This window comes from Labrus mixtus, chromosome 19 (genome assembly GCF_963584025.1).
Source record: "Labrus mixtus chromosome 19, fLabMix1.1, whole genome shotgun sequence".
Lineage (NCBI taxonomy): Eukaryota > Metazoa > Chordata > Actinopteri > Labriformes > Labridae > Labrus > Labrus mixtus.
In genome coordinates, this window is record NC_083630.1 from 17,632,696 (window position 1) to 17,657,283 (window position 24,588).

Below are 24,588 nucleotides of genomic sequence, written 5' to 3' on the forward strand. Positions count from 1 at the left end.
ACCGGTTTCAGCACACAAGCTAACATATCGTCTGTGTGAAAGTGAGGTTGAAAATGAGATGGTCATGTGACCTGCAGGAATATATTTATTGTAATAAACAGTTAGCCTAATTCAAAGTCGCTTTGCAGCTCTTGTAACAATGCACAATATAAACTCCTGATAAAATAACAAAGGCAGCTAAGAAGAAGACTGCAACCATCAGAAACAATCCAATATATATATTACCTTATACCCGGTTACTAGCAAGCCATCTGCAGTGGTTTGAATGCCACATTCACAAACAGCATGCTTGTGTTGTCATGTTTTCATCATCCTCATTATTCTATGTTTGGTTTCTTACAGTTCTGCAGGAGTTCCAGTCTTTGTTTTTGTAAGAGCAAACGATTGCAGCTGCTCTATACTTGCAAAAGAAAATAAGAAAAAACTAAATATAACCTCACCAGTTTGGAAACATTTCGGGCTTTCAGCTTTTTTTCAGTCATTTTAGCTTATTTTAAGAGCACCAAAATCAGGAAAGAGAAACATAAACAAATAACAAATAAATAAACTAAGGGCTCATTCAGCATACCACACTGTTGCACCAATCACCTAAGGGTTTACTCCACCACTCAGACAGCTAGTGCTACAATAAATGACATAAAAGCTGTAAAAACTACGTTCTACAGCTTTTGGTGAGTGCCACTGACAGGGTACCTTTAATGCCTCCAAAATACTTAAATTATAAAAATGTGGGGGGGGGGGGGGGGGGGGGGGGGGGGAGATATTTTTTGTCAGAAGCAAACATATTGTAGATTGCTTAATGTCAGGGGATCACAAGTCAAAGCTTTGCAGACAGTGCCCTACATTGTGTAAAATGCCAAAGATTAAATGATGCTCTGATCTAAATCATTCTTCAGAGATAGGATTAAGTCGCTATTTCACCCGACCCATTGTCACCACTCAGCACGAGAAAGATGACCCTGCAGATTGTCTTTCACCTACGGGCGAGCGCTCTGAGCATCAAAAAAGGCAGAAACTGTCCCGCAAGGATAAATGATTAAAAACCACGCTCACATTAAAAGGCCAACAGAACAGACCTCACACATACAGGGTATCGACTGGGACACCCTCGCTGTCGTCACAAGCGAAACTGCACACAGCGAAGACTCCACACGCACAGAGAAAAAAAAAAAAAGCACTCCGAGGCATTTGAAGAGTTATTAGTCCAAGCTCTGGTAGAGAAGTAAGCCTCTCATTTACACCAAAACAAGACAGGTAGTGTGTTGTTGTTGTTTTGTTTACCTTTGGCTTCTTAGACATGCTCGTTCTCCCGCAATGCCCGGAACACCTGTGTCGCCTCTCCGCTCCACAGCGACTGTAATGAATTATGCAAATCCCTCTTCTTTTCTTTCTTTTTTTTTTTTTTGTTCAGAGTACCATGACCCAGGGGTGCAAGCAGCTGACGCCTGGCATGCAAAAAGCCAACCTCTCGCTGCCTCAGTCAAAAAGGAAAAAAAACCCTGTAGTGGCTAAAAGTTCCTCCAAAATACAGCCATGTTGCCATGTAGATAATACAAGCTGTGGTCATCTTCAGGAGCTCCTGCAACAGCAAGTGTCATGCCTCATGAGGAGTGAAGAGTCTCTCTAGCAGATCACACACACACACTGACGTGGGCACAGGCAGACACACACACACGCAGTGGAGTGTTTAAGCTCTGTGGTGTCATGGTTAGCGCTGAAGTGTTTTTCTTCAGCTGGCCGAGCATTAAGCTTTAATTTGATAGCGTGACATCTGTTGCATGTTCAGCCTCGCTATATGACACTGTTACTAAACACACACTACAGCTAAACACACAAACATATACTTTCAAAGTCCACAAATATGATACTTGGCGTTGTACCAGTCAGTTTTAGTGTTATTGAAGAGCCTTTGTAATGCTGATCGGCAGAAGCAGAGCTGACCGCTGTAGTACAACATGTGACCTCTCGCAGCTGTACATGCGTGGCGCCCACAGACAGTCAGGCAGTAACAGCACCATCTGGAGTCCTAATCCGCATGCCACTGCCCATCCCTGTTAATACAAAGGCATTGGTCCTCAAATTCATTAGGCTTATTGGTTAGATACCTGGGATCAGAACTCAGCAGGGGCCTTTCAATGCAGGACACAAATCTGCATTTTCTGCAGACTGATCGCTGCAAAGCTATCAGCAGCATAATCACCTATAATTAACTTGATTGGAGGTCTGAATGAATTACCAAAAAAAAAATGGTGCATGTGACGACCTCTGCACTACTGGATATGAGGATGGCCAGACTAATACAACAATCCCCAAGCATCCTATGATGCTCAGACTGTCATGAATGCAGCATCGATATTCAAATCAAAAAGGGATAATTTCTAATAATTTTGTCAACCCTTTACGTGTTGGCTTAAATTCTAGATATTATCCTAAAAAACTATCTTTTTGCAACAGTTGATGTGTATCGCTTATAAAAATCAAAACGGATGCGTTATAAAAAAAAAACCTCATCCCCCTTACAGTGTGTGACAATCAAGACATGAATCAGACCAATATCTTTTTTTGAACCAGGCTGTAAACATGTTCATTTCTGCTGTAAAAACAGGCTTTTTTAATGGGGTGTGTATGTGACTTCCTGTGCTTCTGCAACCAGCCTCTAGTTGACACTCGAGGAGCAGCGGGATTATGCACTTCAGCATCCGCTTCGATTTTCAACACCCTATGTTGCAGTTTAAAATGCACACAGGATGGATGCAACTGAATTCCTGACATTACTTGTGTGTGCTGTTTTTTATTTGCTTTATCATTTATTTCTGCAAAAATACTTGTTGTTGTTCACACAACTGCTAGAGGTTTTTTTTAAACGGTGAATAAATAGGGAGTGGCAGAGTACGGGGTATTATAGACTAACAAGTCAATCAAAAGGGGACATTATGTGTTTCTTTTGATATAAATGTCGTTCTGGAGCGGACTGCTGATATTTCAGGAATAAGTACGTAAGCCTTTGTAAACACAAGTTGTCCCAAGAAGTGTCTTATTTTACCTTTACATTTTTATTTCTGTTTCAATTGAAGGACTTTGGAGTCTATACGTATCTTTTTTCTACCAGTGGATTTTTATATTATTGAAATAAATAAAGTAGCATTCAAATGTAAATAAAAACTGGATTTGTTCTGCTGATTCCTGTGAGATTTTTGTTTTGATTAGGAGTGAGAGCCAGCACAGTCACTTTTTTTTTTTTATCAAGCACGGAGGTACTTTAAGACACTCAGCTTCCCATGCAGCTTTCTGTGTGCAGGACCGACCAGGTTCACAGTGAGGACACAGAGCTGGGCTGCAGAAAAGCAGCAGCGTGACATATGTGCCATATGGGTGGGTTGAGAGAAAGTGGAGCAGTGTTTCCCTCCGGAGGAAAGCACATAAGTACTATTTGTGCATACATGCACATGTAGACTATATCAGACCAAAAAAAAAAAAAAAGGAAGAAAGTCATCCCAGTGTCCGACGGGAATGCTTGTTTAGGAAGAGCACAACATATGGTGTGTATGAGAATCCATCACACCATGACTGTGTCTCTTAGTCCTCACGTACAGTAACCAGAGTTTATAAGATTACATAACAAAGAGGTCCAGCTGAGTGGCTGGAGGTCACACGACTACAGAGTCTCAGAGAATAACTAAGTTCTGTAGTAAACCATCACTCCATCACATCATTTCGTCCCCGCAACAGCCACAGCCACAACCCCCCCCCCCCCCCCCCCAAGTAGCTGATTTCATCCTCCCAAAGCCACTCTCACTCTAATCTCCCCTGATCCGTCTACACTGGCAAAGACTCAGATATCAAACTCACACACGTTGGAAAACCTGCAGCACAGTTATATATAAAAATACTGGTTTTCCTCCCGTTATGGACCTGGTGGTAAAGATGAACATTTTCCTTGCAGTGTGTCACTTTTGTCTGATCAGCAACTTCTTATCAAATCAGCGGAGTTGGCAGACTGATGACCAGATTTCATAAAGTGGGCATGTAGTAGCTTGTACTTATATAATGCCTAAATCTCTAAGCCTCTCGTTGTAGTAGCCACTGGGCACAGGAGCATCAAAAACAAATGGGAATATACTGTAATAGTCGCTACATAATCCATTAAAGCAGAAAATCTTAACAATTCGGATGCAACAATGTTACACGGCTTCTCGTTGTTTTTGAGAGCACAGCGTAGACAGAAAGAGGAAGCAGTTCCAAAATAGAGGAGAAAACTCTGCCAACACGCCTCACTTACCCAGGAGACATTTTTATTCTTGGAGTGTTTGATCATGGCAACGAGAGCGGGCCGGTAACATGCAGAGAGGAGCCCCCCACCTCAGCAGATTTCAGCTGCACAGCCTGTCGTGTGGGCAGGTCTACGCAGGGTCAGGGGTGATGACCGGGGCATGTCGCGCTCAGCCATAGGTCGTCATCTGCTCTGCAAACCTGTGAGCCCAAATCTCCTGCTCTGACTGACTCCAGCATCTGTCAGCGGGATCACGCAGATGAGGACAATGACAAGAGTTTTTTCTTCACGTGGCAAAAAAAAAGAAAAAAGAAAGAAAGAAAAAGAAAAGTGAAGATCGCATAAGAATCACCTGGGAAAGTCACAGTGTCTTCCTCCTGACGGCACACAGTGACCTGATGGACTGATTATGTATTCACGCTGAGTATGAATATGAAACATCCCAGAAGGTTTAACCCCGCCCTGCTGAGCCTCGGTGTGCGCCCAATCGCGGAGCAGATCTTTGTGGCCAGCTCCCGAGGGTGAGCTTACAAAAGCATTAGGATGAACATGGTGATTCTCCGGGGGGGGGGGGGGGGGGGGGGGGGGGGGGGGGAAGGACAGGACAACAAAACGGGATGTGGCAGAGAGAAACTTTAAAGTAATTGACCTTCTGTAGGTTTCCTCCAACCACTCATTATCCTCCCCTCTTTTCTGCCTCATCTCTTCTCTTTTCCTTTCCACCAACTTACTCTCACTTCCCCTCCTCTTTTCTTTTCCCTTCCTCACTCTACCTCCATCTCAGGGGTGCATTTCCTCCTCCCCCAGCTGGTACCTGTTGTCATGGCGCCTCTTTGCCAAGAGATAAGTAGAAGATGCTCAGCAAGAATACCAGTCTCTATTCCCAATCAGAATTGCTCTCTGATGAAACATTTTATCTCCTCTCTCTTTAAACAATTTAGCGCTTCATTATTATTTCTTCTTCTGTGATACTCAACATATTCACCTCTCTTTTATCTTTCCCTCTCTGACTCCATGACTCCTCACACTCTGCTGTCTGTTTCAACATGTCCATCCAGTTTATTTGTCAAAGATCAGGGAAGAATTTTGAGGATGCTCATGCTGATTTGAATTGAACGAAACAACAGTGAAGGTGCAAATCTCCAGGTTAGAGGTTATAGGTGGCAAAAGGGATTACAGACTGTAACTTAAACAATCAGTGGTGTCACCTGGAATAGAAACAACATATAAAAACACATATCAGACATTCTCTTTTCAACATTGCTCTGTATTCTCCGTCTCATATATAATTGATTATCGTTTTTTGCTGCTAAAGTTAAACCACTAATTTCATCCTCTTATTTTGAAAATATTAATCCACCGTTCAATTTGTCTTTGCAACCATTTCATAACAAAATAAAAACACAGATTTTTTTAACTTTGGATCCACGAGTTCAGGGACTTAAAGAAAGCCTTCATTCAGCTCCTGATCAGTCTTTAACGTCTGACACTCTAATTAATTGTCTCTCATATCCATATGGGTCGGCAGCCCTCCTCTGGTGCACGACGTTGTCTGCATCCCTGTGCTGTTAATTGGCCTCAAAGAACATCTGCTCCTGTTATAAGTGATGCTCTGTTTGGCCGGAATGCCCTCGCTGTCTGAGGTGCATGAGCCCGCAGCCCCGTCATCTGTCCAATGATATTATGATCGTCTATCTTTGTCCGTGAATTCTGTACTGATTAGCAGCAAAGACACTCAGTAGAGATAAATTAAGGTGTATTAGAGGGACAGTGACAAATAACGCTGGGTGAAGTACTTTACAAGGAGTTATAGCGAGGGGTTATGGTATTGAATGGAACTGTAAACCTGTGTTTTTAAAAGGCGCTATATAAATAAAGTTATTATTATTATTCTTCTTAAAGTGATCCTGAAACTAACCCTAATGGCTCATACACAACAAATAAATACAACAGCGGCGAGTCTAACACAGACGTATTTGCTCCTTAAGCCATGTGTTGTAGTAAAACGTTACTCTAATAAATGGAATCACTGAAGAGACGTGCCAGAAACTGCAAACCCCACAAAAATGGATGACGGCACCCCGGCCCTCAAAGCAGCTGCTTTCCACTGATAGCAGCGAAACAGCCAATATAACGTGCAGGAGGAGCGAGATGAAGCTCAAATGAACATCCACCCGAGGGAGCAAATGTGTTCATATGTGGGGATTCAATGTAAATCTGCAGACTCGTCTAGATTCTTAATGTCTTTGGGTACACCAACAATAGCCAAACGGTTGCTTTATATTGCTTTAAGAAAAGAGACAGGCTTATGCAGACATTTTTAAACATCACATTTTTGCTTTCATCGATTGATTGCCCTATAAATGAATAATTGAAAGTTTTAGCCGTTAACCTGCTACCGTATTTGCCCTATAAGTTGCCCCCTACCCCCAAGTTTAACCATCAAGGAACTTTTAGTGGCAAAAACTGACTAAAGTCTAAAGGCCTTTGCACACCAACAGGGACGCCGTCTGAGGGCCAGTGACTGATAGGGGCCCTAAACAAAACTGTAACAGTAGTTAATCTCTTTTTCAATATTCACAAATTTGTTTGTGGGGCCCAAAATCCCTGGAGGCGCCCCTGCAAACAAAGTCTGTTTTTCTTCTGACTGAAATCGCCTCATGTTTAAAAAGGAAATACGATCACATGTCGTGTAAATCATGTTTGCACACTGGCTGGGAAACTTTTGTCCGTCATAATATTTTTCAGAACTGGCTTGATTTTCTGCATTTTTTTTTCATATCCATCCGTGTATGTCTGCAGTGTCCCTACCTCATACTACCAGCCGCTGTTCCGGATCAAGTCCTGCTTGGACTTTAGTGGTCATCTTATTAATGTGTGGTTCCAGTTAAGCTAGCAGAGTATCAAACTGGACCACTGACATCCTGAAAATACAACTGGAAATGATGGGGATAATTCTGCAGCTACTTTATCACCAGGTGAAACTCTCCTCACTCTTGTCTTGTTTTCAGGAGTGGATGGAGCCAGTGTTCTCTATTTCGATTTTTCAAGAAGTGAAAGAACCACAAATTCATCTTCACAGCTTGACGACTTCAGAATTTTCGCAAATAACAGAAAAAAAATTGCATAGGACTCAGTGTGCAAGGACTCTGTGCGTAAAAGTTTTTATCGGATTACTGACAGGCTTTAAAGGTCTCCAGCTGTGTATGTTGTGTTTATGTGGTTTGCATCCAAACCACTCTAGAACCGTACCCCCCCATTAGGGATTATCAAGCAGACAAACCAGCAGACAGCCCCTCTCAGTAGTGACTAAGTGATTCACCATCGTGACATTACATCATGGAAAAAACACCTCGACATTATCCTACATTTTCTTGAGAAGTAGCTGCATCTCTATGACCTCACCATTTCCAGACAAGTGAGGGTTTAAAACTCGGACTGAAGTAGCCCAGTCGTAACTGAACCGGGGTCAGTGTTCACAAAAGCAGCACATGATTTCATTGACATCAGTGTTTCCAGACAGACGTGCAGCATTATTCTACACGGGACATACAGATATATCACACTTTCCAGCCCCAAAGTGAGCAGATGGATTATATAAAGGAAGTAAAAAAAAATCCACCTAAATCTAAGACATTCCTCCGGGCCTCTGTGGCCAATTAGCTACTCAGTTTCTAGACATTTCAATAATCTCTGGAAAAGTGAAAGAACGCTCTGCTGCTGCCAAGGAGACCCTGCTTCAGTCTGCTCTGTGCTGGCCCGACACTCCTCCCTGGGCAGGTATCCCAATGCCTGGAAAACTGGGAATTCCAGGTCACACTTTTCACCATGGGAAATTATCTCACCTCTCACACACAAAAGCTCAGTATTTTCAGGGAATGATTAAAATCCTTTGTGTAATCCTCCAGTGAATGCTATTACTCATTTTTTTCAATTGTGAAGTGATCCCATTAGATCCAAGTTTTTACTTGACTCACACAGACTGGATTAGCACAACATTTCATATTTGTGTTCCTTAGAGGGTCAATCCCAATGATTTTGATGATCCCATTCCGCCAAAACTTATTTTATAACCATTAACCTCCATTTAACACTGTTTACAGACATTTCTTCATTCTCAAGAGCAAATGTAAACATGCTAAACAAGCCAAGCCAAGATGCTTGGCATTGCCCAGACCAAAGGAATAGAAGTAGGCGGGCACTGCAAGGGGCAGTCGCAGATAAGGAAGAAGAAGATGAGAAAGAAAAAGAGGAAAAAAAGACTGAGAAGCAGATAAACTATTTTTCGATGGGCACCGGACTTCAACTTTACCAACGTAACCCACCCAAACAACATTAGACACTCAAGAGAAACAGCTGTCAGAATTGTAGTAGAAACCATAAAGGGTGGGTGGGTGGGTGGATGGATGGATGGATGAATCAATGGATGGATGGATGGACGGAGTGGATGGATCAATGGATTGATGTATTGGAAGGATGGATGGATGGATGGATGGATGAATCAATGGATGGATGGATGGACGGAGTGGATGGATCAATGGATGGATCAATGGACGGATGGATGTATGGATGTATGGATCAATGGATGGATGGATGGATGGATGGATGAATGGTTGGATGGATGGATGGATGTATGGATCAATGGATGTATGGATGTATGGATCAATGGATGGATGGATGGATGGATGGATGGATGGACGGAGTGGATGGATCAATGGATGGATGGATGGATGGATGGATGGATGGACGGAGTGGATGGATCAATGGATGGATGGATTGATGTATTGGAAGGATGGATGGATGGAATGCTGGATCAATGGATGGATGTATGTATGGATCAATGGTTGGCTGGATGGATGGATGTATGGATCAATGGATGTATGGATGGATGGATGGATGAATATTGTGAGTGATGGTGTGCAGTAATTGGTTGCAATACAAGGGGCAACAGCTAAGATCTTGCCTAGGGCACCAGGTGGGTTAGGGCCGGCTCTGCCTGAGTTTTAAAATCCCTTTTTTTGGTAAAGGTAGGAGGCTGTACAATACAAAAGGCAAATGCTGCACAGGAGTGTGTAATGGCTTTTAGTCTTGCCAAAAAAAACAGAGATGAAGAAATATGCTGGGCACATTTCAGCTCACTGATTATAAAACTACATATTGAAAAGCCATCTGCAAAACATTACTGATCATAGGAAGTTTGCTGAGCTGCATTGCATGCCCTATTTACATGATAAACTCACTTTGTCATGTAAATAGGGCATGCCTTCTGATTTCAGTAGTGATTCAGTAAATAGTACTGTCTACCTCTGCTGCACCACGGCAAGAAGGAAAACCAAGAAGAAGAAAAAAGTGGGGAATGGAGTACGGACTGCTGTCTTCAATTAGCCGAGTTTCCGTGAGGAGTGTCTGGGACTGGCCACTCAGTCCGTCACACAGGGTCTCATCCGGCTGGGTCTCGCTGATCCACATTCCATCCAGAGCAAAATTGTGTTCTGCCCCATTTCAGACGTAAACTGGTAGTCTAGTGCTCCATATTGGAAACACGTGAGAGCAGCAGTGTCAAAGAAAGAGAATGCTAGTCACAGCAGCTGGGGTCCTCTCAAGGTCAGCACTGACTACATTTACTGGACTGACTTCTTAATACGGTTTAAATCTGAGATTTTGGCAATCTTACATAAATTTTGACACCGAAACTACTCAACCAAGTAGTGCGAACACCTACACATAGCGCTTAGATTGTACAGTGTGGAGTATCAACAGCTGGTCCTACATTAATCTACTCATCATTGAAGCGTACTCAGTTGTACAGTATATGTTGATTCAGCCTATAGCAGCCCATGTCAGACAAAACCTGATTGTGCAACGGGACCACCAATTTTTTTCCTTCACTACAACATCTGGGATGGAGTCTGTTTCCCAGTTCAGAAGCTGGACCCTTCAACGTCTACATTTCTAGACATTATGCGTCATAACGGGCCCACAAGTCTTGGTTTCTTTTCAAAGGCTCCTCCAAAGAAAATCACTGCTCTCTTGGCTGAGTTGTGAGGACACAACTGTTGTATCACTTGCAGGGCTCAGTTTCCTAAATCCACAGTGTACTCTTCTGTTGTTTGGTTGAGCTAAGCTTTGATGGATCCTGGTTCAACTTTTAGTGTAAACTTTATGTAGATGTTGGGCTTAACTGGTATTTGTGGCCAAATGCTGATAGTTTGCTCAGCAATGCATACATTAGATCTTATATAAGTTATTGAATATTTAAGTCAACTCACAAAAAGATAAAAGTCAACTATGAGTGTGATTGATTCTTTTTACAACTGTTGAGGTAAAAATGGCAAACATTGGCGCTGGTTTAGCTCGGTTGTTGTTGCACTGGTTGCAGGTTCAACTCCTAAGCTGGGTCTCTTTATATTTTGTTTGAAACACACATTTCCAGTTCATGCCTTTTTTCGCATTAAACTGCTGAATTGGGATAAATCAATACAATAAAGTACAATATATTTACTAATACTAGTGAAGCAGCATAAAGACAGTATCAGGCTGACTGGCTCAGAAAAGACTGTTACAAACAGTGTAGAGAATATATGATTACATATTTGCAGAAGAGTGAAAAATAAAGTCGGTGATCATATTCAGTGAAAAATAAAAAGTTAAAACAGCTGTCAGAAATGCTTTTTTGGCGACTGAAATGATACATCTTGTTCTGTACTTTCACAGTGTTAATGAATAAGTAGGATTCTCAGACTGAGAGAAAACATCCTGCTGACTTTCAATAATCAATGATATCGCTCACTCTGAATATTTTCTGTGGAGATCGTATTCAAACACACTTCAGGTCTGCATGCAGTAAAATATTTATCTGACACTGATCCACAAGCTGTGATGACAAGCATAAAAATACAAGTACTGACATTAATTTCAGTCTGTTTGTTGACGATATAGATATAGACGTATCATAGTGTGTTTAAGCTTGTGAACAAATGTGAAGAAACAAGTGAATTTAAGTGTATTTAAAGGAATTGCCCCCCAATGAAAAATACATTAATTCAGGTTCTGATGTCCTTGGATCAACGGGCTGCATGAGCAGAAGTTTATTATTTTATTATAGTATTTTTTTTATTTTTTAGTATTTAAGATTTATGATATAGCTGCACTAAATACAAGTTTTGCACAGCGGTGACAACGACTCTTATATTAAACATTCAAGCTGCAAGATAATGTCATTTAAGTGGACTGTTCTGCAATGAGATATCTCTGTTTGAGGCTTCTGCAGAACATTTTGTCCAATGAGTTTGGTCTAAAAACGTTTGGTGATGACATCAATCATTTTTTACTCTCTATGAAACCTCCTTTCTGAGCTTTGAGTGTGTTTAATCACTTTCGTTCTGCGTTGAAATAGTGGGTTTTTTATTTGTGTGTAAAAGTGTAACAAGGCCATCTAGTGGTAAAACGTCATCAGTGTGGGCGATGCTTATCTGCAGTACTACAGGATTACTTGTAGAAGGGACAAAACATTCTTATTTTCTGTGCTGCTCAACCTGCTCATATGTGGAATAGACATTTTTTTTTAACCATCTTGTGAGCTTCATGCCTCTAAAACTCCAGAAACTCACCACAGCTGGGTGGCGATATGAAATATGCAAAGGACAGTGCAGTTAAAAATGCATGTATCATTTCCCATCTCAAGTCCTCCTACCTTTAGCAGAAGCACACACACATTTTCCTCTCACTGCATTTCATCATAGACTCACTGTGGCCTCACTTTACTCAGCTTTTCATTCCAGACACCGAAACACAGCAGATGCATGACACAAACCAGCTAAGCCAAATAAAGTGAAACTGTCATGAGAGCATGTGCCTGCAGTCAGTGTGAGCCCTCTGCATTCGAAAACATTACAGCCTAGGCTCGCTGTCCAAAACCTGGAATGAATATGAAATTAAAGATTTATCATATCTGTCGGCATGCGAGAACAGAGCTCTGCAGAAAAATGCCAGGACAGTGCAAGTGAAATATTTCTGCTTAATCCTGCAGAAAGATCTAGCAGGATTTAACATTAAGGTAGAAAGCCGGCAGGTGTCCACTGACCATCCAGCCTGGAGGCAACAATGAGATCTGAAGTTGTTTATGTATGGATGGAACACATTCCTAAATAAAATGTGGATTATTCAAACAGTCTTGCCATCATGAAACAATCATAACAAAGCACCTTAAGCACATTAATCTGCACATTCTGGCTACTGCCGGCTCCTCTTAATCTCTCACGCACACACTCTCCTTTAACCCCCACGCTATAAATCATCATCAAAGCCTTAAACTCACATATGGAAGCTGTGCTTTCCGGCGATGGCCCAGCCCACAGCACGGCATGAAGGGTACCAGGGCGGGGAGGAGCAGACCGCCGTCTCACAGACTCCCTGTCAGGCGGCAGCATTCGCTCAGCCTCGGTCCATGCCTGCACACGTGGCCCACAGGGGGGGTGGAGGGTGCAGACCACCAAGAGACGCAGTGTGGAGATGACAGAGCTTATCCTTGATGGAGAAGTGAGCAGAGGGAGCAGAGGTTCTACACCAGACCCCTATGTGTCCCCCTTCCCCCCACGTGTGAGCCAAATCCCCTCCAATTTAGAAAGATTCCCAAACTCAGATTCGCTGTCCTCTCCTCCTCCTCCTCATCTTCTAACTGTCTTCATACTGTTGTAGCAGAGCGTCCACAAGCTGACAGCGAGGTGCACGTCCAAGTCGACTGTTTACCCCACCTCTAAAATCTGTATCAGCTCCAGCAGGTCCTCTGGGCTGCCAAATCCTCTGCAGTGCTGCTGTGTGCTGTGGCAGGCTGGCAGACTGGTTCAGCTGCTGGTGGATTTACGCACACTTATCATCACACACAAGTTTTCCTCTCAGCATGGGAAGGAGGAGGAGTTCTCAGTGTCCTTTATTGACCGCTGTCCCTTGCTTCTTAATGGACGCTGCCGCCTCTATACTCTCTGCCTCTCCACCCCTTTTATCTTAAGGTTCATCTGCTTTAAAAGCTTGACACACAGGTTTTTTTTTTCTTTGCAGTTTTCCTCCCCTTTCATCTCAGATTTTATCACCTCTTTATTCTAGTCCAACATTTTTTCCTTTAAGTCCAGTTTCAGTCATCATCTGCATTGCTTTATCCTTCAGAACAGAGGCTGAGACAGCTACTGGTTGCTGAAGAGACTGCACCATGCGTTCTTGTGACAGAGAGTGTGTTTCATGTGCCGCACATCTCTGCTTGTGAGGCAGAGTGGATGCTGCTTGCACGGTTCGGTCATGATGTGATTGTTTCTTCCTGTCACACGGCTCCTCCACAACTCCTGGCTGTCCTCGCTGCTTCCAGGTGATTGAGCCCAGTGTGACAGGCTTTGGGAATGCTGTGTCAGCCAGAAGCCAATAGCCTCTTTATCTATGTATCAGCATTCAGTGAAAGACACAGAGGAAGCTGCAGAGTTAATATTCATATACACAGCATGGCAGTGCTTTTTAATCTAATGTGAAAACAAGGGCATTTGAGCAAGAGCACACAGCATGAAGGACTGAATTTTAATGATTTAACAATGACTTTGATTATTATACCTTGCTAACAATAATGCTATTTGCTTTATAACTCTGGTAATATCAGTGCATCGCCGCGATAAAATAAGCCGATATCGATAGACACTTCTTAATATGCTAATATCGGCCGATATTATCGGCTGGCGGATTAATCGGTCAGGCTCTAGTGATAAGTTGCTGTAATGTTGCAAAAAACTGTGTTGGAGCTGTGTTTACATGGACGGGACGAGTTAACCAAAGTGTGCTAACATTAGCCTGCTTTGGTTTCATGCTGGTGCTCAAGGGTGACATCTACTGGATCAAAAAATTACACACTCTTCCTTTAAACTCGATTTGAATAACATGAATATGAATGCATTGGTGGTGCTTTCTAGTAAAACTGTTTTGAAATAATGAATTATTTGACGTAGTCCTTTTCTTGATCAGGGTCTTTTACTCTGCATCAACGCCCTCATAGTTGTGGCCTTCTCCATACTTGCTGCATTGTCAGTGTCATGAACTATGTGCTTGTTTATCTTTATATTGCACAGAGCCTGCTTTGATGCTGGAGAATCCAAAACTTGTTCCATAAAGGAAAGGGCAGCTTGTCTCATTTGATACAACACACACTCTATGAGTGTTTCTCATCTGTATGAATGTGCCAAACAATGGCTGTATTTGTCACGAGGAAAATAAGACAAACCCATATGTCTCTTACAAATATTCATATCAGGGCTGTCAAACGATTACATTTTTCAATCGTGCAATTAATCGCATTTTTATTCACATTTTAAATGGCATTTTTTTGCTTTTAAAAATATAAATTGTTAGGCTTTTATTTTGAAATGTTGTCCTTTCTTAAACTGAGAGTACTTTACTTGCTGTTTGAATTCAACCCTGCTTTTATTTTGAAATACAATACAGCCTTTTCCCCCACAGACCTTTTATTTCCTGTTTAGTTGATTTTCCTGATGAAGGTTTCATTGAAATGATTTTCACATTACAGTCAGATGTACTCAGCACTTCCTAAATAAGAAGGGAGTTCAGGTTTTTTTAATTTATTTTTTATTATTAATTATTTTTGGATTTGTGTTCATGTTACTTCATGTCACAAAAATGTTAAGTGTCTGCTTAGCTACCACCTTTATCTCCTGCAGGAAAAACGACCTCTCCAATATCACACATTTTTGGTACTTCCAACCATATTGCAGTTTAAATATAAAGTCTACAGATGACGTAATTGTTTTGGTAAATGCATGCAGACCCTGTGCAGACGGCATGTACCCTGTTATAAAGCCTTGTGCTCTTCCGTGATGGTATCAGTATCTATATATCTCCCACTCGGTGTGACAGACGCTCAGCCCGACGTAAATCTGGCACCCCTCTTTCATCAACAGTGAAGCTTCTTTAGTTCACTGCCCATGATTCACCGGCTGACATATGTCTGCTGTGATGGAAAGGCGTCATTAGAAAAAGGAGAGAGGTGCAGTTAACAGTTAGAAGGGGATCTCATCTATCAGGGGATATTATCCAAACCTGTCCCCACATCTGAGAAGTTATCATCACACACCTGCTGCTGACACCAGGTCAAATACAGGAGGGCATGTCTACTGACTAAATGAGCGTCTGTTTTATTATTATGCTTCCTGCAAACTACTACTCCATATCCAAATGCATTAAATTAACAGAGAAAGCCAATCTATTATTGTCCTTTTGTACGACATCGCTACTCAGGGGACACTCTCAATCAATCACAAGACAACAAGAGCGCGCTTCAAAAGGAGGAACAAATTAAACTGCATCCATCTTTCTGATTAAAATTTAAAAAAGGTGCAGAACCACAAGCCAACCGAAGCCAAGTCATCTTCCTTTGAAATTGCACAGATCTTCCTCTTCCTAAACTTCAACATAAAGGAAGTTTAACACGGTAAAATGTGACATATTTGATTTGGAAATACAGGGGAAAAAACGTGAGAAATCATGTAAGATGCATACATATTGATACAATTTTAAAAGACCAATATCTTAGGTGGACATTGTGTGGATGCCACAAGAGAGATATTTGCTGTGGAAAAGTGTTTAATTGGACCAGCAACCCCAATCCCAGTTATTCAGATTACATGGTCACTAATGCATACGGTCAAATTGCTAATTAGTTGCAATTGCAAAGTTACTAATTTAGATTTCAGATTTTGCAAGTGTGGAAAAATTCTAGTGGCAAATCACAGTGAATGCCATTTTTCCCCCTGAATATGTGTTTCTATGATCTTTCACTTTTCTCTGATGCCACTAGATGGCGATGTGGTGTTTCTATGACGGCTGATAATGCAGCAGTTTGAACATTTGAACATTGCACGATTGAAGCCCATGGACCATTGCTACAGTTTGATGCCAGAAAACACATATGGCTCTACAGAAATATCTACTGTAGGAAAACTATGACATGTGTGCCTCAAAGTTCAGACAGAGGTCTGCAGCGATAATACTACACACTCCACCTCTCCAAGACTTCCAGTGGCAGCTTCTCCATATGTCCACAATAGGGCACTGGTGACATTAAAAAGTCATGTGAGCCAGATCTGATAAGTGGACGCAATAATACGCTCTCTGTGTGACCCCTTCTGTCCACTTAGACCAGAACAAAGTATCTTGATGATGATGATGAAAAGACCAGCAATCAGGAGAGAGTGAAAAGCGGGGTTTCCTGCACTCACAACGCCCTCTTAAGACAGCCTTTCATCACCAAATCCTGTTGTCCAGCCGGGACACAGGGAGTGCCGAAACGCAACAGCGTGCCGTGTAAAAGCTGCTGACATCATGATAAGCTGTTATATATCGAGAAGGAGGTGAAAGAGACAGAGGGAGGTGGGCGGCACAGAGCCTGGTGCAACCATTTACATAAACATAACAAGTGTGGGAAGCAGTAGGAGGTCAATAATGATATAACACTGTGAGTTACAGTATGCAAATATGTACAGAACTGTACACCAGATCCTCCATGTGACTGCGCATTGTTTCTCATGCATTTAAAGTGTCGGCCAAACTTTCCTCCTCTGAGCCCGTTAAATCTTTAATATCCAGAGTTTAGGAATTGATTTGATTCCGTCATGTCATTGCCTGCCTCTTCTTCTTCTTTTGTTTTTGATTCATGCTTGTTTTGTTTTTTATTTCGCTTTGTTCAAACACCTCTCTATTTTTGGAAGCGTTCATTAAAGAGGTTTTCATTAGGCCACCTCAAATATAAAAATCTCTACCAGAGCCGGAGGGCACACGCTACATCCTCATCTGGAGCCTCTTAGGCATGACACAAAAACAGGGTGATCAGATCTTAATTGTTGGAGATATTTTGGAACAGCCTGACAGGAGGAATGAAGCTTTAAAGTCTGTTTTTTCTTAAAATTCACGTCTTTTGTAGCCTCGTCTTTGAGCCGTTGTTTCGCTTGTGTTTAATCCTGTTGTATGATCTGAGCTTTCTCTCTCTCTCTTTAAACTACTTTGTTAATTCTGTTTTTAGAAATGTGCTATATAAAGAAAGTTTATTATTATTCAGGGTCAGGGGGTGCTGGATTGTTTCCCAGGATGCATTAGGCTGCCTCTTGAAACACAAAGCCAGTCTTCAGATGGTCAACACTCACATTTAACCCAACCAGGCTCCATGTGGTTTAACATTTTTTGAAGGCTGTCAGCATTCACTTGTTAATCGGTATAATTTAAGGTCTGAAATGAATGCTTTTTTTTAATCATGATTAATCACATACTATTTTGTCCCTTTAGGCTCTCCGTAGATAGTCGTCCTCATTGTCTCTCTGTAGTCACAGTGATGTAAAAGAAGGACACCGCTGCATCTTTGAATGTCTCATTTCTCTTTAACAAACTCTCAGACAGCTCAGCTGACGAGTCCAAAGTAATATCCTACTTATGACATCACACATTGACCTTTGTTACTCGAGCTGGGTATTGTCCACAACCTCACAATTCAATACGATTTAAATTCTTTGGATCAAAACGCTTCGACCAGATAACTCACAATACCTTCTGATATTTGTTAAATAATTATTTGTTTGTATTTGTTTAAAACAAACCGACTCAAAAATGTATTTTATCGTTTCATTATTCTTTAATAAACAAAGAATAAAACATTAAAGTACAGTATGCAGAAGTACGGCGGCACCCACAGTGCCCCCACTGGAGTGGGGTGTCATTACAACGGAAATAATCGATCTCAGGATTTCCCTGAATCAATATTGAATTGGTAAAAAAATAATTGCAATGATTTGATGAATCGTAGCCCTATTTTTTAAAATTCCTTTGAGCTGTTTGACTTCAGTTAGTGATCCCTAACTACTTCCTGTTTCCATGGTTACCTTACCTTATGTCCTAACCTTCCATCTATCAGAATGGCCTTACTGTATTTCAAAATAAAAGCATTGCAGTTGAATTCAAACAGCAAGTAAAGTAGTCTCAGCTTAAGACGGAACCAAAATTCAAAATACATTTTGCTGCTTTAGAGGGAAGTTAATTAAAGCCAAGAAGTTCTGGGAAAAGTCAGGATGAAAGGTCAAAACAACGACAATAAGTCACACAATCCTTTTTGCTTACGCAGCTGAACTGAGCCATCTCCACATAAATAAAATAAACCATCCACCTGATGATGGAAGTCTGTTGACGAATCGGTGACAGCTCTGCCCCTCGTCCTCCTCAATGGAGAACCAAGCTCCAGTTCAACAGTGACCTTCACTCCCACGGCTGAGCGCTCTGGTCTGACCCGGACCTCCATCCTTCCTAGCCTCCTCCATACTCCCCTGAGCATCAGACCACGACCGCAGGGAACGTCTCTCATCCTTTCTCTCTGAACCTACTCACTGTCTGCCCTCTGGCCTCCTTCTGTAGCAGCATGAGTAATTCTGTTTTTGAGAAGCTGTTTATATACCTTTACTGGAAATTCATTTTTATGATGCCTGAGGCTGTGGTGGATCGATCACAGGGACCTTGTCCAACCTTAGCTGTTCATAAGACGCCTACAGCCAGGACTGCGTGGCATAACGGGTCAGACAGGAGGGGGAGCTAAACAAAATATGCCAACCATCATTTCAAATCTCTATTCATGCAAACATTCTTCAGGAGACCACAACTTTGACTGTCGACTGTGAGAGAAATTATACAACAAAGACGAATGAGAACATGATTAAAGCAACACAACAGATTGACGAATAGGCAGGGAGATAACCACATGAAGGTTACTTTCATACTTTGCCTGGATGGTTTCAGTTTAAAGACTACATCCTCATTCTTCACTGAATAGTGAAAACAATCACAGACGGTATGATTGAGCATGAGTCGAGGAAAAGAAGGTCAGACAGAAACTGCTGTAATGATAAAACAAGAGAAAAACAGTATTTACATTATTATCCAAACAAAAGGAGAAGTTACTGGAAGGTCTGTGGCCCTCTTGCGGCAAATATCTAAAAGAGGATATTTCTGCTCGGCATGCGAAGACCTCGCCGACCCTGAGACACATTACTCCTCCACACTCCCCACATCCCTCCTCTGTCTCTTGCTTTAATGGCCTCTCGTTTCAGTAGGATGTGGTGTTACATTGCAAATAGATGCAAAATCTCAGGCTGATCGAGTTTATTTGTGATGACTCTGTCTGGAGGGGAACTCCTTACTAGGGGACAGGACTGTGGGAATGGGCACGAGCTCCCTGGGGTGGCAGTAAAATCAAGACATTTCTCACTAAGCTGCTCCCATTGTGCGGCTACACTGATGAAAGTTGCTCATTCAGGCTGTTCTGAAAGTGGCCTTGAGACAAAGCAGACAGCAGGCCAAGAGGTGCCGTCACGCTCAGATTTTATCCAGCTTCCCGTCCCTCTGCCACTGCCTTGCCAAAGACCAAATGATGTGTACCTCCTCCAAAAAAGGCAGAAACATTTAGGCAGGGGCCGCATCCTTAACCCGGCTCATCCTGTCCCTTCCAGGTCTGCTCAACAAAGACCAGACACGCTGAGTTTGTACCTGGCAGGGTCTGCTTTATAACAGGGCACTGGGTTGTTGCTCTAAGGATGCAGCTCAGAAGAGACGCCGCCACTGAACATACTCTACCCAGCGGTGTTTACCGAGAGCTTTCATCGCAATGCACATCTCACCACTGATGTATGATGATGACTGAGGCTGGGCGCTTATGCCAGTTTGCATTTACAGTCAGGAATGTGTACACACAGAGCAGATGCATTCCTGAATGAAGCAACTGTAGTCAGGACATTCATAACCGTGATAATCATCGAGCCATAAATACATCCAATACATCTTGTCAAAAACACAACAATGTCCTGAGGCAGTTGAGACCTACAGTGTTTATTTTCTCCACAGAGCATTGCCCAAGATAGTATGGAGTTGGGGGCGATAAAAAGGTACAATACAGCGCAGTATAGCGTCTGATATACTAAACCAGCTCTCTTATCTTCAGTAAGAGAGCCGCAGCTAAGGCTCGAGACTTCTTAAAGGGCTTTCACACTTGCAGAAAACTCCTGAAAAACTACAGGAGGAGCTGCATGTGTGAATTCAACAAACTTTGGTTCTTACCTGGCGAACAAGGCTGTTGGTTGTGGTGTCGGAGGAGGTGCTGCCATCTGATCCTTTAAATCGACCTTTTCTTCTTGCTCCTTTGCCGTGAGACTGAAGACATCAAAGAAAGAAGCTGTTAAAGAGGTCTCTCCCCGTCCCCCGACTAGAAACCATATGTCATAACTGTTTTCCCACCTCACTGTTGTTCCTTCTGTCTATGAGGATCAATGAGAAATCTTTTTTTTTTTTTTTTACAGCAATCCAGTGTAAATGGGCCAATTATCTATATCACTTATAAGAGGCTTCAGCGGTCTGTTTGTCTTGCGATCAAACCGTTTGTGTCTGAGATGTTAAAAGGGTCCATCACAGTTTCCTTACAGTCTAATTTGAAATCTGAACTTGTCGGGAAGATAGTCTCAAATATATTTAATTTACAACAATATGAAATGGAAAAACAGCAGCAAGCCTCTTGACAAACCGTTACACCGCACTCGCCTGTCAGTCAGGTCAGCTACGCGCCTTATTATGAAAAACCTTGTATCCTTTATAAAATCAAACCGGATGAGTTGTTGCAAAAATTCATCCCCCGCACAGTGTGTGCCGATCGAGACATGAGCTAATCAGACCTATTTGGTTTTTTTGAACCAGGCTGTAAACATGTTAATCTCTGCTGTAAAAACAAGCTTTTTAAAATGGGTGTGTATGTGACTTCCTGTGCTTCTGCAGCCAGCCTCTAGTGGACACTCGACGAACTGCAAGAGTTTGCACTATGTAACCGCTTGGTTTCAACAGGCATTTTATAAATGGCATCTTGTAGTGTGTGAAAATAATTAATAAAGAAAATAATGGTTTGGCCCCTTTAGCATTATATCAGTTATTTAGTTAAGGTACTTTCTACTGATGAACTGATCAATCCATTTAATTTCTATTTCAGCTGATTCAATGTTTGTCTTTCTTATCTCCTGCTGAGCAAAAACACTATTTCTTGCTGACGACGTTCAGCCTCATTGATCTTAACATAAGAATCCAGAGTAACCAGGAGGACCAGAAGCTGTTTATGTGGACATGAAGTATTGCTTTAACACTCGACTAAAACAGTGAACTCCCCCATTTAGTAAAAGCAGCTAAGAGCCTCACTTTTCTTTCAATTAGTTAAGAGCAGCTTTCACTGTTTCATCAGAAGTGAGCCATTATGACAGGTGTCATAAAAACAGTGTAATTACGTGGGTGGTCTCGAATATACGAGCTGATATGATGAGAGACTGGAGAAGTAATGCAACCAGCTCAAATGCTCAAACAGTATGTGTTGCTAGTGGCAACCAAAAAAAAACAGAAATTCATTTTTAAAAAATCGGCCTTTTTATTCCAAGCCGTTCCCCTGGGACATTGTTAATCGTGCATATGAAAAGGCAGAGAGAGAGAGAGAGCTATTCTGTCTGTTTTTTTAAGACGTGGTCATGATGAATAGCTTGAGCTGCCCAGGGAGAGTATGGAGGAGCGGAGAGGACAAACAGAACAAGTAGAATATATGTTGAAGAGATGCACATTGTTGCATAATGCCAAATCCATTTAAGTCATCTACAGAAAGCCTTTCTGGCAATACTGCACTGAGAGATTGGTTTTTATAACCAAACCAGAGGAAGTACTTAACACATGTACACAGAAACTATTATTACAAGTAGGCCTGCCCAAATCTACTCAGCGCACTTCTTCTCTTATTTTCCACGGACAAAACTAACACATAGGCTACTGTACATAGTTACTGCACGTTTTCTCATTTGAAATAACAGATTTGTCAAAGAATTATTGGATTAAATTATTAAAAAGATGCACTTATCCCTGCTCCAATGCTTCTTTAAGTTCCTGGCTCCCAATGTAAAGGTGATCGTGCTTTCACAGTGAACGCTCCCTAACTATCCAACTATAGAAATATTAGATCAAGTTATTAAAAAGATGCACCTATCCCTGCTTCAATGTTAAAAACCTCTCTTTGGGGCGTGTATTAGCTCAGAAATATATTTTTAAAGCAGGACCTGTAGCTATAGGCTACTTTAATATGATTGGATCAGTAATTTTACTAAGTGTAAGTAAGGCTGCTTACATCAACAAGTTAGCCTACTGAAATCGTGTCTTGTTGAGTTCTTAAAAGTCTTGTAAAAAGGTGTAAGACAAAAAAAATCTCACATGTTAGGGCTGAGAATTGACTTTCAGTTTCAATTAGCCAACAATTTTGGCTTCCCGCCTTCATGAAAACAAGATAATTAAACTATTAGCCTAGCCTACTGGCAATGTTGCTGGTTTTGTCATATGTGGTAAATATTTAAAGTATATGTTGTTAGCCTATTCTTTGGCCACAGGGGCCGCCCCAATACCTCAAAAACATAGTTAATTTATTTATGAATTAGGACTAATTGTTTTAAGCCTACAAATTCAATTTTTTCACTTATTTGTTTTCATTTAGCCATTTTTCCCAAGTATTCACTGTTCAGAGTGTCAGAAATGTTTTAGTTCAATTAATTCTAGTCATAATAGTAATCCTTATTAGATACTAATCATGATCTCATTATTAATAAAAAAAATAATTGTGATTTTTGCAATAATTGAGCAGCCCTATCACCTGTTGATACTTTGCTAATATTTCAGATATCAGGCTACAGTTGTGTGTTTAGTTGGCACTTTTAAATAAAACGTCGAACATAGTAGTTTACCTGACAAAAAAAGAGTCTCTCACCTTCTTATTCAAGGACCAGGTAATAACTTCCGGCTGAAATCGACCGTTAAAATTCAAAAACAGCTATCAGCTTCCGGCCGGCGCCAGGAAGCCAGACAGGTTGTGCGCAGGTGAGCTCAAACCGATCTGTTTTCTGACTGTTTAATGACAAATATTCGCGATAATTTACTTAAATTAACTCACCTGTAACATGGGGTGTTCCAGCGAGTCCATGTGTTTGTCCAGTGGTGTTGCTGCAGTTGTTGAAGAAGTATTTCTGACGACTTTTAAACCATTTGATTATAGTAAATATTAGACAAAAGCTCCCTGCTCAGGCAGACGCACCAATTGTGTCCGAGATAAAAGCTAAACGTCATTTTAGTTTGTTTTTTTTATTTAGTTTTTTTGCACCGAGTCGCTGGTAAAGACGAATAAACAGAATAAACTGCAGTTTGGTAAGCTGGACCGGCAATCTTCAAGTTTGAGACAGGAGAGACTTTAAAAGGAGGAGCTTGAGCGGAAGAGGTTCGTGGAGCAGTTTTCCCTGCAGTTCAGATGATGATGTTGATTTGAATTCTCGGATATTATAGCCTTCAGCATCACAGTGCTCTTCCTACCCACACTGGCTGTGAGAGAGCTCTCCTGCTCCATGCATGCGCCCTCATCCAACGCCAACACCTCTCTGCCTTCCCACTGCACAAAAAGATGAAGAGGACTCACAGCATCCAAGCTGAAAATCTGAAAACACCATGTATGGCTTTAACGCCTTTTACTGTAGAGAGACAGAAATGGTTGAAATAATAACCCCTAACCCCTAAACCAAGATGAGCTTACTCCAAGTCTATAGAATAGAATATAATAGAATTACTTTATTGATCCCAAACTGGGAAATTGTGGCGTTACAGCAGCAGGTTATCCAAACACACAATATGAGTAAAAAACACAATGTTCGCAAATCTAAACATAATATAATATTAAATACAAAGTAAATAAGTACTAAAAATATCAAAACTAAGAATGGGAATATATACAACCAGGATTTAACTAAGCATTACTAGTCTTAAATAGGAAGATTAAATATGGAAGATTAAATGTAAATGTGCAAAAACAGAGTCGTAAATGGTTATAAATTAAATATGAAAGATTAAATGTAAATGTGCAAAAACAGAGTAGTAAATGGACAGTATTGACATAAGTTAAAGTGCATGAGTGTAGACATATAATAAGCAGAAACTATACAATATAACGGCGAGTAGACAGCCAAATGAAGTGAACATGAGTGCAGGGATAATTTGTAAATTTAACATGTGCAGAACAGATTACAGTATGGAGAGACAGATATTATCATGATGACAGTTCTCTGCTCGCATGAGGTGAGCTGTTGTACAGAGTTGTGGCCTTCCGTAAGAAAGATTTCTTGTATCTGTCCTTGTGACAGCGGCGTTGTATCAGGTTGTCTACTTTACTGATGAACATTTTGTACAATTCCCAG

The 24,588-nt window shown here is 41.4% G+C and overlaps 1 protein-coding gene across 5 annotated transcripts in view; it reads right to left on the bottom strand.

Moving 5' to 3' along the window:
• cacnb2a (calcium channel, voltage-dependent, beta 2a) overlaps nucleotides 1-23,780 on the bottom strand; it is a 63,057-nt gene extending 39,277 nt beyond the window's left edge. The window contains exons 1-2 of one of the 5 annotated variants that reach the window (XM_061064148.1): nucleotides 23,301-23,780; nucleotides 20,405-20,497 (exon numbers count right to left, since the gene is read on the bottom strand). In XM_061064148.1, coding sequence (XP_060920131.1) covers nucleotides 20,405-20,497; nucleotides 23,301-23,330 — 123 coding nt within the window. In that variant the 5' untranslated portion in view covers nucleotides 23,331-23,780. Of the gene's footprint in view, nucleotides 1-1,281; nucleotides 1,650-4,279; nucleotides 4,634-12,587; nucleotides 13,081-20,404; nucleotides 20,498-23,300 lie in introns of those variants that run through there. The other 4 variants (XM_061064155.1, XM_061064150.1, XM_061064152.1 and 1 more) reach the window with 4 other exon arrangements.
• Between the last annotated feature and the right edge of the window lie 808 nt (nucleotides 23,781-24,588).